We start from the raw sequence: 14,712 nt of genomic DNA on the forward strand, positions 1-14,712 counted from the left end.
GTGATGCTTCATCGAGTGTGTGGTACATTTCAATTCACATCTTAATTCAACAAAGGCCATATTAAACCCCCATTGTTGCCCTTCTGCTCTTTAAATAACATTTCTTATAGGGTGTGTATACTTTTGCAAACATTTTATTTTTTCTTTCTTACGCCAATGCATCTAAAATAAAAAAATGAAAGATCCGTAGGATTAGATTACCCAAATCTGTAAATATGGAGACACATAGATCTGTATAGGAGCTGCATACACAAAACATAAAGATTTGTTTCAATCGAGAGGATTTGCAAAATGGCTTCGTTTTATATTTTTGATGCATTGGAGCATTTGCAATATACATATCAATTAAGCTGTCCATACACATTATAGGAAAGTCTGCCAATTCACAGAGTATAATTTCTTATATCTTTATAGCCATTGGAGCTCTGTATCTGATACAGAGCTCTATATCCCCTGCATGGACCAAACTCTGTCTTCCTGCAACCCCCACTAGGGGGAGCTTATGAGCCTACTGCATACTGCTTATACATTGAACTCAATAATAAAATAGTATTCAACAAACACCCCCTCGTGGTGGCTGCAGGCTGCCAGGTGTTTATCATTTAACTCTATGTCTATGCAGGGGATTTGGAGCTCTGTATCAGAAAACCAGAACTCCGACTGCTATTAAGATATATTACGAAATTAATCAGCACAGAATTATGGACCTAAAAACGACATGAGGATTAAAGTTGGACATTCACTTTAAGTTTTGTTATATCAATAACTTTTTCAGTATGTTCCCTTATGACAGTAGCGATAAGTAGAAAGTCATAAATTAAGGCAGTCGCAGTCATTGACTTTGTCCTCAGGACATGTTCCGCTAAATCATGGACATCTTCACATGACGTCCAGAAAGATTGACAGATTATTTCTAATCCCAGTGGTAAATCCATAAAATAAGATCTAGTTCAAGGAATATTTCCATGAAAGAAATAGCCGAGTCTTGGAGCGTGGACAGGGAGTCATCGGGGTAAGCAGCCAGCGGCAGCATCTGTCAGCCTGGGCACGGTCACAAAGTTCACCGGGCAGTGGAGAAATTGACATATCTGTTCATGGTCCTTCAAAACCTGACTTAAATGTTTGAGTTCATCAGTGAGTTTCCCAATCTCCTTTTTCAGTGCAGAGTTTTCTTGCTCCAGACATTCATATTCCTGTTAAATAGAAAAAAAAATATACATTATATTATGAAATAAACGATAAATGTTTACATGTATACCACCATCCTATAGGCAGTATAACCTCCATACATCCACTGATACCACCATATAGTCAATATATTGCATGTACATCTCCATATATCCTCACATACCACTTATCACCAGTAAATCTTCATATAATACACATCAATATATTTTTTTTTACAGTGACCGAGATAAGCGGTGCAACCTTGACGCTGCTCATCTTTCTGCAAAATCAGTCTGTCACAGATCGCTGTTGTAGGCAGTTCCTTCTCCTGTGTTAACCAATTCCACAGGGCCGACTTTACTAGGGGGTTTTCAAAGATGGGAACCCAAGGAGCAAACTCAAACTACCCAGTATTGTTTAGCGGTGTATGTTGGTATTATTTGGGAATTGAATTGCAGTATTATGTGGGCTCTAAGGGAATATTATGTGGATGCTGCTTATTATTTGGGCTCTATGCGGTGGTATTATGTGGGCTAAAATTATGAGAAAAAGGACAAGCGGAGGTGCCAACTTTACTTGCTGCCCAGGGCCCCATTTTCTACAAATAAAAAGCGTCTCTGGTGTCAACCACTGATTCTTTGACATGTAATTCTCACTCTTTCTTTAAGAAGAGGTTATTCAGCAGCTGCAGTGTATGTTATACATTACTATGCCTGCTGCAGAAAAACATAATACACACCTCAGCTGCTGCAGAACATCACAATACACCTCAGCTGCTGCAGAACATCATAATACACACCTCAGATGCTGCAGAACATCATAATACACACGTCAGCTGCTGCAGAACATCATTAGACAAACCTCAGCTGCTGCAGAACATCATAATACACACATCAGATGCTGCAGATCATCATAATACAGATCTGAGCTGCTGCAGAACATCATAATACACACCTCAGCTGCTGCAGAACATCATAATACACCTCAGATGCTGAAGAACATCATAATACAGATCTCAGCTGCTGCAGAAAATCATAATACACACCTCAGCTGCTGCAGAACATCATAATACACCTCAGCTGCTGCAGAACATTATAATACACACCTCAGATGCTGCAGAACATTGTAATACACACCTCAGATGCTGCAGATCATCTTTATGAAAAGGATAAGGGTGTTTCATGGACTGTAAGCTCGCCTATTCTCTTCAAAAAGAAGTTCTGCAGCAGATGAGTGTTGTGAAGGAATAAATGATTAAGAAAATTCGGCGTCATCTTGGGGTTACGTGACCTGTATTCTAAGTACTGCTTATACAGCTGATGGTGTTACATTCAGGGGTGCACCATCCATGAGGTGTAGTGAGAACTAGCAGGTATACAATCCATTACTGCACTTCCATCATCTTAAATTTGAGGGTATCAAGGCCATTATTTCACTTTTCAACTTAGGCCGTTACAAACTCCCCCTGGTTACAATGTATCGGTCTAGGCCAGTGGTTCTCAACTGACAGAGCGCGGTCCGAATCCAGGCTTAGGACGCGAGCTGTCCGGCCCCCGCAGACCTGCCGTCATAGATGCCTTGGAGGACGGCAGTGTCTCTTCCAATGCATCTATGATGGAAAGTCTCCTGTCAGAAGCAGAAACTACCGCCGGGGCCCCAGCACACAAGGTCCTAATGCTGGTCGGCGTCAGGCTATTGTGAGCAGCGGTGCCTGGAAGTGACGAGGACATTGGAGCGGTCAGTACATATTTTTCTTTTTTTTTGTCTGATCTGGTGTCTGATTAATTTTAGCGGTTTAGATCTGAGGTGTAAATTAACATTAGGGGTCTGGTGTCTAAATTAATTTAGGGGTTTGGTCTGGTTTTCCCACTAAAAAATAATAATCAATCTGATGTAATAGTTCTAAAAAGTTTGCCCAACGTTAACAAGACAACATCTTTACTGTTGGTGTTGAGCTCAGACCTTCATCTGACCCTCAGACTCAGGTAAGCAGATCTTTACTAAAACTAGACCTTTACTACAGGACAGGCAGCCACTGAACATTTCCACTCACTGGCAGCAAGCAGAGATCTTAAAAATAATAAGGCATTAAAACACAAAGTGTCCAAAAAAAGTGCAACTTTATATACATAAGACTTCACAACTTCTTTAGATGTTTTTTTCACAACAGGAACCCCCTGCCCCCCCTGCCCCCCCCCCCCCACACGCAGAAACTCTCTCCGAGTGCCGGTCAGTATATGCAAAACCAAGAGTAGGACCGTTGCCACCATTACCCCTACCAGTCCTTCTATGGTAACTGGGCAGCACCCACCAGCTATAATAAGGAATATAAGAAGGCTGGAGTTTTCCTTGTGTCAATGCTTGGCACAAATATCAAATTTTTTAAGATTTCTCTTTTACTTTCACATTCACTTCCCACCCAGTAGTTCATATTTACACATATTCTTTTGGAGAAGTAAAAAACTTAGTGCAACCGACTCCAGTAATTTGACCAACATCTCCCAGTCTAGTAATGGGCATCTGCGGAGCTGGGTCACTTGGTCACTCTGATACAGGGGGTACAGAAGTTTCATTACATGGCAGCCAAGACTGAGTGCCGGCACCAAGGCTGCCAATATGCAGGGTGCAGACCCCAACTATTTAAAGGGATCCTGTCACCAAAAACGGAACTAGCGCACATTATAAGCACCCACAAGTGCAATTGAGCTTATGTGGCGGCTCACTTCCCTTCTGTGAGCCTTCTTGGCTGTTTATTCAGCGTCTAGCGGATTTTTTTTTTTTTTAGATTTAACCCTTCGCTGCCAGGGGTTTCTGGACATTTTGCATCTCTGGTAGCTGGAACAATTTTTACTCTTTTGATGTGTACAAATAAAAGCTGAATTATAAAAATGAAAAGTTCATACTAAACCCTCATAAATATTTATATTCTGAACGTCGACACCTGCCACATTGTCATGATGTCACTCAGTCCTTTATACACACCGGCGTCTTCATGCAACTTTGCGTCAAAATGTCATTTTTCGTAAAAAAAAAATCCTAAAAATGTATGTTTGTGGATAAAAATCTGACCCAAGCAAAAAATTGTTACACACAACACGTAAAAATAAAAGTGTGCAGAGTTCAAACATGACACTTGTTTCTATGTCAACATCAAAACATCTTCGCAAAATCAGCAGAACTGAAGAAATTTTAAGATGAAAATTAAAAAACAGTAATAATTTATTTTAAAAAAACGGATTACGCACATTGAAAATATATATTGCGAAGAAGCAGACAACCTGACGATTGCAGTTGCGTTAACAGCCATGACCACCTTCATGTAACTTTGTCCCAAATACAAATTTAAATAGAAAATGCAATACTTCTAACATTTGCATGAGAAACTTGCATCCAAGCAGAGATTTACATAAAAAAATTGTAAAAATAATAGTTCAATGTGTGCAAAGTTTATTTATACCCTAAGCCTCTACATCAACAAGAACTTGTGCTCTCAAAAACACTGAAACAGAGGCCATACAATATTTGGACTTCTTCTGCAAATGTGATAAATATATATATATACTGCAGACCGCAAACAGCTGCTATGCTACCAAAAATTATTTTATGAAAGCACAACATGAAGCGTAAAAAAATGCAACCAAATAATGTATGTGCACAACCATCTTCATGTAACTATGCATCAGCGATTATGTGCAAAAATTGCATAAAAAGTTTGCGACTAAAACGATTGCACATGTGGACTGTAAGATGAGTTTATACATACCACACCTGTCTAATTTCCATGTTGTGTGTGTTAAAAAAAAGCCAAAAACGCAGAAAGGCGTGCAAATTGAATTGGGGTTTATATAGTTATATCAATTTCCATCCCCCCTATATGAACTCTAACCCTAATCAATAATCGCAAATCCCAAATCTAATGTGGTAACTAATAGCGATTTTTTGGGAATTAGGAAAACAATAGTTTATGGCGACAGTCAGTAGTCGAAAATTAGTCATAGCTATGACTGTAGTGTGTAATGGGTATCACTAGAGAAGTGGTCAGAGGATTTTACCCTAATGATCGGGTATGGACAGGATAGGGACAGTGTAAAATGTTTACGCTTTATTGATGTTTATGTGCGAGTATTTGGTGTGACTTATTTGATGTGACAATGTGGACGCTGGTAAACGTCCGTGTTGTGGAGTCAAAAAATCGACCTAAATAGGCGCAGAGGAGTGATTAGATGAGCTGCTGCTCATCTTCTCACTCCTTTTCTTGAAAAGAAAAACCAAAACCTTTATGTTTGACAATCAGAGAGCAAATAAGGGGATGATAACATGAACAAGATTTTGTAATTCCCTGCCCCAGGGTCATCTAAAGTCACACAAGGACAGGGGGAGGATCACAGATCCTCCTCTTCTCCCGGCACGCTATCAGCACATCCCGCACTGCCCCCACCTGCTCTTTTACATTGGCTGAAGTGGGAGTTGTAAATCTATGCAGCTCCCACTTTAGCCTGCTCTGGCTCGGGCTAGATCATTCATGATTCTTGGCTGTAAAACCAGACAAAGATCACAGTTGTAGCCGCGATCTAGCCTGAGCTAGGTGAATTTGTATGAAGAACGTATTAAAAAAGTAATGGCTACTGAAGTCCTTTCCTGCCAGGACGTATGAGATATGTCCTTGGCAGGTAAAGGGTCGTCGGGCACAGCAGTTCTGATTGAGATAGCCACTGTCCTACTGTAAGAAATACTGATCGTGGTAACCTTAGAAAATAAAATTTTCTAGCAGGGAGTGATGTGCACCCACTTGGTTCTGATAACACACCAGGAGAGCTCAATAAGGGGAGGGAAGCTACATTAGCATATGTAACACTGTTTATTCTAGCTACTGGATGGCACTTTTTGTGGCAGCGGCACCCACTAGTTAATTGCCCTAATACTTAAAGGGGTTGTCCACTACCGGACAACTGATGACCTATCCACCGGATAGGTCATCATTATCATCGGTGTGGGTCCGACACCCGGACCCTGCACCAATCAGCTGCTCCAGCTGCCTCCAGGCACCGGACGCCCATGCCGTAAGCAGTTGGCTCCGGTCATGGAATAGCGGCGGAGCTGCATTTCTGCAGTACGGCCGCTATTCAATGTGCGGAGCCAACTGCTTCTGGCTCTGTACATTGCATACTGTGCAATAACATCCAGTGCCCGCAGGCCACTGGAGCAGCTGATCGGTGTGGGGTCCGGGTGTCGGACCCGCACCGATGATATACTGATAACCTATCCAGTGGCTAGGTCATCAGTTGTCTGTTAGTGGACAACCCCTTTAAAGCTGGAAGACTCTTTTTATGTCTAATTCTATTCTACAAGTTTTAGTTCCGTGCGATTCATAATGAGCCCAATATCTAAATACTGAAGAAATCGCCTTTACCTCATGTAGCTTGTCAGCTTTCTGTGTCTGTTTTTTGCGGCTTCTCTGGGCGGCCACTCTGTTTTTTTCCCTTCTTCGTACTTTTCTGTCACATTTATCTGATCCCTGTAAAGAAAGGTGGATTTTTATTATATACATCCACATATAATCCCCTTTCTCAGGTATTTTCATGAAATAGTCCATTTTGTGATGATGGTTGGAGATTTGGGATGTGAGAATGTATCAGGTGACAGAAGTTATGGCTAGGTGAATTTGGAGCTTGATTTTGCATTTTAAGGCCCTGTTCACACGGAGGACCTGTTCACATTCCTCCAGGAATTTTGAGGCACTCTCTTTGCGGCGTTTTTTCGCTGCGTTTTTTGGCCTCAGCCATTGAGCGCAAAAAAACGCAGTGAAAACTGCTTTCTCTGCCTCCCATTGATGTCAATGGGAGGTCAAAGACAGAAACGCCTGAGGAAAGGGCATGACGCTTCTTTTTCCTATTTCAATGGGAAGCGTTTTCAGACGTTTTTTGGCGCAGTTTCTGCGTCAAAAAGCATGCAAAAAAACTCTGAGAACAGGGCCTAAAGGTGTTTTCTGACCCCTAAATATAATAGACCCAAAATCCAAAAATAACAAACTGCTAAATATACTTACCGGAGCAATTCATTTCTGCAAGGGTATAGGAATTGTTTGGAATTTCTGCAATAGGTATATACTAAAAAGTTTATTCTTTTTAGATCTTGCCCTCATAGACCTTTATTTTTAAGCATCGGAAAACCCAAAAAGGAGTTGTCCCACTAGGACAATTTTTCAATTGGAACCATTTTTAATCCTCCTCAAGATATTGCTATTACATATTTGTCATAGTGCCCCCTGGTGTTCATTTGATTCCCTCACAGAACGTCTATCTAATGTGTCCAGTGCTGGTGGTCACACATGCTCAGTAGCTCAGTCGCACCGCCCTAATCCTCTTGTACACAAGCGGCTGAGTGATTCTTGCTATTGCGTAGCCTAGCCAATACGAATCAGCGCACTAGAAGCGACTTCTTCTCACCGGGACTGAACACACACAATCCTATAAAACCCTTTTAAGATCAGTGGGTCACGGATTCCACAAAAAAAAACAGCTAATGTGACCCTATCATTACTTTTGTATCAGGAAAATTTACTATTTGGATTGGTCCTTTCTCAAAGAAATGAGAAAACATAAGTGAGCGACCGCTGTATCTAATGACAACTATCATGTGAAATTGACTGTCTTTTACGGTTTATACTTTATATCATGTAATAGTCACATGTTATTCAATGGTAAGAATAAGAATAATCAGTTGCGTTTTTTTATCTTTTGGGGAACTTGCATTTTACTTAATTATTTCTTAGCTTCCGAAATTCTGTTTCTTGAAGGAACAGAAACCTTTTTACAGGTCTCACGCTCAGCACAAAACATAACGATATAATTGTCTTAAACGCTAGATATAAACGCTGCGATTTGCGTGCGCAAAAGGTCCGTGTGTCATCAGCATATGGTGCGCGGCTGCGTGATTTTCGCGCAGCCGGCATCATTATGACACTCTGTTTTTATGTTTACACGTGGTGCTTTTCTGTTTTCATTCATTGATTTTACTACTGTTGCAAGAATCACATACGCTGCGTGAAATTCACTGACAGTCTGAACGGCCCCATTCACTAACATAGGTCCGTGCGACGAGCGTGAAAATCACGCGCGTATCACGGACGTAGAACACGTTCGTGTGAATAAGGCCTAAGATTTCTAAATGAGGGTGTCCCAAGTAAAGAAACCCCCACTACTAGTAAAACCAGGGCTGGACCAACCATTTGGGCATTAATGCTCAAGGGTTAACAGCCCATTAGGCCCCATTCACATCACGGTTTTGGCCTACGTTTAACATATACTCCCAATGTATACGTTAAACGTGGGCTGATGTATGCCTAACAGTGGCATTCGTGACCTGTAAACGCATACATTACGCTAAACGCATACATCATGAACTCTCATGAACCTTTTCATGATGTGTCCATTAAACAGATACCATCATAGCTCTTGGGTGACGGATGCCTCTAATAGGGTATGTTCACACCGGGTTTATTGGCGCTGTTTTTGATGCGGAAACCGCACCAACAAACGGCCGAAAACGTCTCCCATTTGTTTCAATGGTAGGCAGAGGCGATGTTTTCCCGTGAGAAAAAAACTGCTCGCGGGAAAAAGAAGCGTCATGCTCTTTCTTCAAGCATTTCCTTCTCTGACCTCCCATTGACATCAATGGGAGGCAGAGAAAGCGGGTTTTCGCTGCATTTTTTGTCCGCGGCGCTCAATGGCTGCGGCCGAAATATGCCACAAAAAAGCTGCAAAAAACGCCACTAAGAGAGTGCAGGCAGATTTTTCCACCTGCAAAAAACTCTGTGTGAACTAGGCCTTGTATCCGTCATTTTCATCTGTCACCCATGGGCTATAATGTAATCTGTTTAACATATACTTCATGAAAAGCTTATGTCGTATATGTTTAATGGATGCCTGTGACGTATTCCAAAGAGTGGTATTTGTCAACCATGGGCTCCCTCGTTAAAAAAATGCGGCAAATTATTTTTTTTATCTGTGGGATGCTGTTGTATGGAATAGTGCAGTCTACTGCCATTTGTGCTTCTGCGTTGGGCCGGACTAAAGAAGCACTGAGTCTGAGGAAAGAGAGAGAGCTGGAACTGAGGAGTCATAGGAGGACCGGTGAGAACCGGGCGAAGCTGTATCTGTGCAAGGGCCTGTAGCTGCAGCAGGGTCCCGGGAGAAAGCGGTGATTGGGGAGATAGTCCTCACTATATAGAGAGCTAGCTAGGCGGTTAGAGGAGGAACGTAAAGGAGATGTTCGTTATGGGCAAAAGTGAAGAGTGCGCTTGCTGTGTCAAGCCACACAAAAAAACGACTTAAAATAGCCATCTATCATATAATAGGTCTATAGGGGCCTTCTTAGTTAGTAGCCAGCCACCACGTCTACAAAAGGGGCGATAGGCCCGAACTACGCAGATGTAGCAACCATGTTACGGCCTACTAGGCCTACACAGACAACACCTTGCTTCAAGGGAGGGGTGGCAGCGGCCCGAAGTCTGCCTGACACAACAAGCCTGCCATCTTCTGCTGAACCTCCCACACTGGGAAGAATGAACAGGCATAGAGAGTAGGGTGAGGAAGAATTCTCATAGTTTAGAAACTTCTAAGATGGACTGAATTTTTTTGGTGGCCTGGACCCCGTCAATTTTTTATTAAAAATAATAAGTTTCAAAGGGGGGAGTTGGGGTTTCATCCAAATCTAGATGACTTTCTTCCTGGAAGCTGCTATCATGTGAAGTAGACCAATGATATCTCTGTCAACAGGGTGTAAGTCCTGGTCTGTACACCTTAAAATGGCCCATCTTGGGTCAACGGGGCAAAATTCTCATCCTTTCCATAAAGACATTACAATAGTCAGTGGTATAGGTTTGCTTTCTGTGCCGCAGTTTTGTCATTTATACATAGGACACATTCCTTTTTACTGACTCAGGACATATCATGAAGTCTCTCTTTCGTGCAGCATGCAAATATCCAGGATGAGGATAGACGCGTGTGCCTAGAATTAGTCAGCAAGTGGCAAATCACCATGCCAGCTATTTATAGAAACACCACAAACAAAAGTATCAAAAAAATTGCGTAGAAAGTTTCATAAATTCCCCCATAGAGTATAATCATAAAAAGCTTGCCTGCCTGACGTCCCCACTAGGGGGAGCGTAGGAGCTTACTGTATTGAGTTCAATGTATAATCAGAATGCAGTAAGCTCCCATGCTCCCTCTAGTGGTGGCTGCAGGCAACCAGAATGTTATCATTTCACTTTGTCTATGAGGGCATTTGGAGCTCTGTACCAGAAAAATGGAGCACCGACCAATAGAAAAATATATTAAGAAATTAATAAGCACAGAACTTTGGACCCATTAATATTAAAAAAAAAATGATGTTCAAGGGCGGACATTCCCTTTTTGTTTCATAGTTATTTGTATTTTTGATGTTTTTTTTCCCCTTTTTTTATTTACTTGGAAATTCAGTATCTAATTACAGAGAAACATATTCCTTTTTTCATAGGAAGAAAACGTAAAAGCAACAGATCTGTGAGATCAGGCGGCAAATACACCGTCCTCTAGAGGCCGAGCTGAATGACAACAGTTTGTGGTGTGGATGGGACGGTCCCCAGCACCTGTTAGACAGATTTCATCTTTGATACTGAGATCATTCATAGAAATAAGTGCGCACATGGAAAATAGTAAAGAGATAAGGCTGTTATTTATAAGAAGCAGAGGTGGGTGGCTTCTGAAGAATTCTATGAAATGATTCTTATCTCTCTTCTCCTGAAGTTTTTCTTTTCTTATTATAACTTTATAGGGTTTGTACAAAATGTGTACAAAAAAAAGTGTCTTTGTTTGATATTGTAGCTCAATCGCAATAACTTGAAGAGCTGCAATACCCAACACAGACCATGGACAGGAGTGGCGCTGTTTTTGTAGAAAAAATAGGAAGACCCTTTTCTCAAATCTCGGACAACTCCTTTAAAGAAGACCTCTCCTAACTTTCTTTTCCATGCAGAGACAAGTCTTATGCCCAGTAATAATGATGTGTACTTATTACCTCTTCAGAACTGCCCAAAAATTGGTGCCTTTTTTCAATGCTGTTGGGTCACATGTTTTCTGGATTACATAGGGGTCATTATCAACCAGCGTAACCCACATTGAGTCCTCCATGTCGCGCTGCCTTTCCGCCGCCCACCCAGACCATTAACCCTTCCTTCCTAGCTGATGCCTCCACACCCCTATATTGAAGGCATGGACCTCAATGTTATTCAGACATTCCTGCTATGGGTTTAATTACTATAGGGGCATAACTAGTGGTGTAACTATAGGAGGAGCAGAGGTTGCCATACCCTGGTGCCAGGGGAGGCCCGACAGCTCTTCTGCTACATCAGTGGATACCAGTACTACAAGTGGCATACACTGGTTAAGTGGTCTAGGTAAAATTTTTAGGAGCATTAAGTTACCCCTCTGGCATAACTAGTTATTATATAGTCACAACTACAATGAGAGTATATGGTTAGTATGGGGTACGATTTCTATATGGGCACAACAACTATGGGAGCGCCATAGATATGGACATACAGGTGGGATGGTACAAGTTTGCTTGGACATAGTTTTTATGGGCACGACTTAGGGACATTGCTATATTGAGGCAATAATTATGTGGGCAGCATTGTTATATGGACACAGGTAATATCCAGGTGCAATCCCTATATATAGTAGACATATATAAGTATTACTTGTCTAGTATATCTAATAATGGGGCACATATTTGATATGCACACGGTTTCTGTGCACATATTTACTATGGGGCATAGTCACAATTTGGTGAAAGTATAACCGGGGCATAGAAAAGTTGTTCAGGGGTTCCCAAATAGTTAGGAAAACACTGATATGGGGAGTGGTGAATCTGTAAGGTGGCATAATGGGTATGTGCTGACCCGTCTTGAGAAATATAGTCAATATTAATTATTGTGTATACTATTTTGATTTTTTTTTAAATGGACTGGGCATCACTTGGTTCACTTCATCTAGCGCCTCCCTGATTTAGGGGCATATTAACTATGTGAGGCATGATGAGAGTGATAGTCGTAAAATGATATAGATCACTGTACTGCTTTGATCAATTAAATTCTGATTAGAAAGTTATAAAATCATATTAAAATGGTTGTCTACTGATCACAGGTTGTTCCACTCCACCCAGCGATCAATGATAATCTGTGAGCAACTGTGCAGCAAGTGTTCAATTCCCGTGCAGCGCCACCACCAGTCTCCATTGAAATAAATAGGCTGTCTGTATAATGGATGAACATGCTGGGTCCTCCAGACCAGGAGATGCTCTGGCTAATAGATGAGGGTCCTGAACATGGGACTTTATCTACTAACTCAGAATTCCTTAAAAACCAGACAACTATCCTGTCCTAGTTTAACCTCCAAAGACAACAAAAACCATAGAAGGTATCACCCCCTGGTGGTCATAAGTGGAATTGCAAGTTCTTTGGATTTGCTTTTTGGTCCATTATTTACTGCTGGACTGTTCCATAAACATGTGATCTGCCTCGCGAAGCACCGTGTTGTTACATTACTATCTTTTCGATGCCTAATTTTAATCTCATTAGGTAATATAATGTGTTTCCACATTTTATCCAAGCAACATTAGTCTAAAAAGTGCAACCTTCATTGTGTTCTTTATGGGTTTTTTTTTTTCAGGCGCCAAGATATTTGCAAACATTTAATATTTTACATTTGTTTGAAATAGACTAAAACGTTATGATCAAAATGTAGGCTAAGAACCCCACATATATTATAAGTGTAGTGAATATAGCAGTAATGATATTTAAAGGGTAACTAAACATTCAACAAACTTTTGACATGTTATAGTGACATGTCAGAAGTTTTGATTGGTGGGGGTCCGAGCACTGAGACCCCCACCAATCGCAAAAACAAAGCGGCCGAAGTGCTCGTGTGAGCGCTGAGCCGCTTAGTTTCTGTTCGGCTTTTTCCGGAAAGCCGATGTAGCGGAGTACGCGCCCATGGACTTTCTATTGAGTCCGTACTCCAATACATTGATTTCCAGAAAAAGCTGAACAGAAACGAAGCCGCTCAGCACTCATACGAGCACTTCTGCCGCTTCGTTTTAGCGATAGGTGGGGGTCTCAATGCTCGGACCCCCACCAATCAAAACTTCTGACATGTCACTATGACACGTCAGAAGTTTGTCAAACGTTTAGTTACCTTTTAAAACAATAAAAATATAAAATGTTTGCATAAATATTAGTGCCCGCAGGGTGCTGCTGCATTTTTGTGTTTGCTTTTGCAGTGACAGTGAATTAGCAAATGCCCATCCATTTCACTTTCTTAGGTGCTGGCTAACTTTGTCTATTATATATCAGAGAGAGATATAATAAAAATGAAAAGTAATGAGAACATTGTAACTATAAATGTGCAAAACTAAAGTCCTATGCTATTGTGCATCCCCAGGAAGAGCACAGGGCAGAGGAGGAGGAGGAGCATGACACTACCAGGATATGCCAAGGAGAAGGGCACCATGCCAGGCATCTCGTAGGCTCCATCCCGAACCCCTGAATCTCTGCGAGAGCACCAACGTTTCAGACAAACACATATATATATATATATATATATATATATATATATATTAGGATATATAAACTATACCATAATATATAACAATACAAAAGAATAGCATTCAGATATAATATCCCAGTAATATAATATAATAAAATTAGTTACATAATGATATACCTGAGATAGGACGTCTGCCTCTGATCCAGACGTGTTGTGTGCACTCCTGGGGTAAGAACTGCTGGTTGAAGGTGACGGCTGTGACATCCTGTCTAGATTGAGAAGCTCAGAATTCAACAAGGACACGAGACGACTTCAGGACCAGTAGACCATGGGTGGGAGGAGACAGAGGTGGTACCCACAAAAAGTTGATGATGAGATACGACTTCAAAGAAGACCAAAGACCACCGCCAATATAAGACCAGGGTCCTCAATCAGAGACAAATGTTACATAGGCCATTGCTATAATCCAGCCTGAACCCTGCCAGATAAGGACTTCCCCAAGTTTAGCTCAATCTATAATAAACTCAACTAGTTTTGGAGTAGAAATTGTAAAGAAAAAGTCCCAGAAAGAGTAAGTCCTGGAAGCACAATGGGAGCAGTAACGACACCCCAACACTCCCAACTCTTGGGGCTACGGGCAGGGCGCCAGGTAACGCAGAGTGTGGGGCTGTCATGAGAGATCCGTGCTTTATTAGTGCGGCTGCTTCTTCTTCTTCTTGGAATGAAGACTATGGCTCATTTCAAGTAAGTCACGTGGAAACCCTTTGAAACATAGAGGAAACCACAAATGTGAGTGACAGGGAACTGAGAGAACGGTGCTCAGCCCTCTGCACTAACCTGAGAATTAGTCACTTCATTTGTGTTCTATGAATTGAAAAAAAACACAAAATTATACAGAAATTCCAAGTATGCGGTGACACCCAGCGCATGTCTCGTACTGATAACAGGTCGTAGCTGTCTA

General features: G+C 41.4%; 1 protein-coding gene and 1 long non-coding RNA gene across 2 annotated transcripts in view; one reads left to right on the forward strand and one right to left on the reverse strand.

The window, feature by feature from the left end:
• Positions 1–13,884, forward strand: part of LOC142760242 (uncharacterized) — an 87,888-nt gene extending 74,004 nt beyond the window's left edge. The window contains exons 3-4 of the long non-coding RNA XR_012883274.1: positions 10,684–10,897; positions 13,647–13,884. This is a non-coding gene — a long non-coding RNA (uncharacterized LOC142760242). The remainder of the gene's footprint in view (positions 1–10,683; positions 10,898–13,646) is intronic.
• On the reverse strand, positions 116–14,595 carry BATF3 (basic leucine zipper ATF-like transcription factor 3). Its single transcript, XM_075863299.1, has 3 exons — positions 13,929–14,595; positions 6,578–6,682; positions 116–1,193 (listed from the first exon to the last, which is right to left on the reverse strand). Exons 1-3 carry the CDS (start codon positions 14,013–14,015, stop codon positions 1,005–1,007), a joined length of 381 nt encoding a protein of 126 aa, XP_075719414.1. The 5' UTR covers positions 14,016–14,595; the 3' UTR covers positions 116–1,004.
• Positions 14,596–14,712: the final 117 nt, after the last annotated feature.

The sequence above is a fragment of the Rhinoderma darwinii genome, chromosome 4 (assembly GCF_050947455.1).
Source record: "Rhinoderma darwinii isolate aRhiDar2 chromosome 4, aRhiDar2.hap1, whole genome shotgun sequence".
In the NCBI taxonomy this organism is placed as follows: domain Eukaryota; kingdom Metazoa; phylum Chordata; class Amphibia; order Anura; family Rhinodermatidae; genus Rhinoderma; species Rhinoderma darwinii.

Coding starts and splice junctions, on each gene's coding strand:
- BATF3 (XM_075863299.1), bottom strand. CDS start 14,015: ATGTCACAGCCGTCACCTTCAACCAGCAGTTCTTACCCCAGGAGTGCA. Junction 6,683..13,928: donor AGGCAGACGTCCTATCTCAG/GTATATCATTAT, acceptor CTTTCTTTACAG/GGATCAGATAAATGTGACAG. Junction 1,194..6,577: donor AAGCTGACAAGCTACATGAG/GTAAAGGCGATT, acceptor TCTATTTAACAG/GAATATGAATGTCTGGAGCA.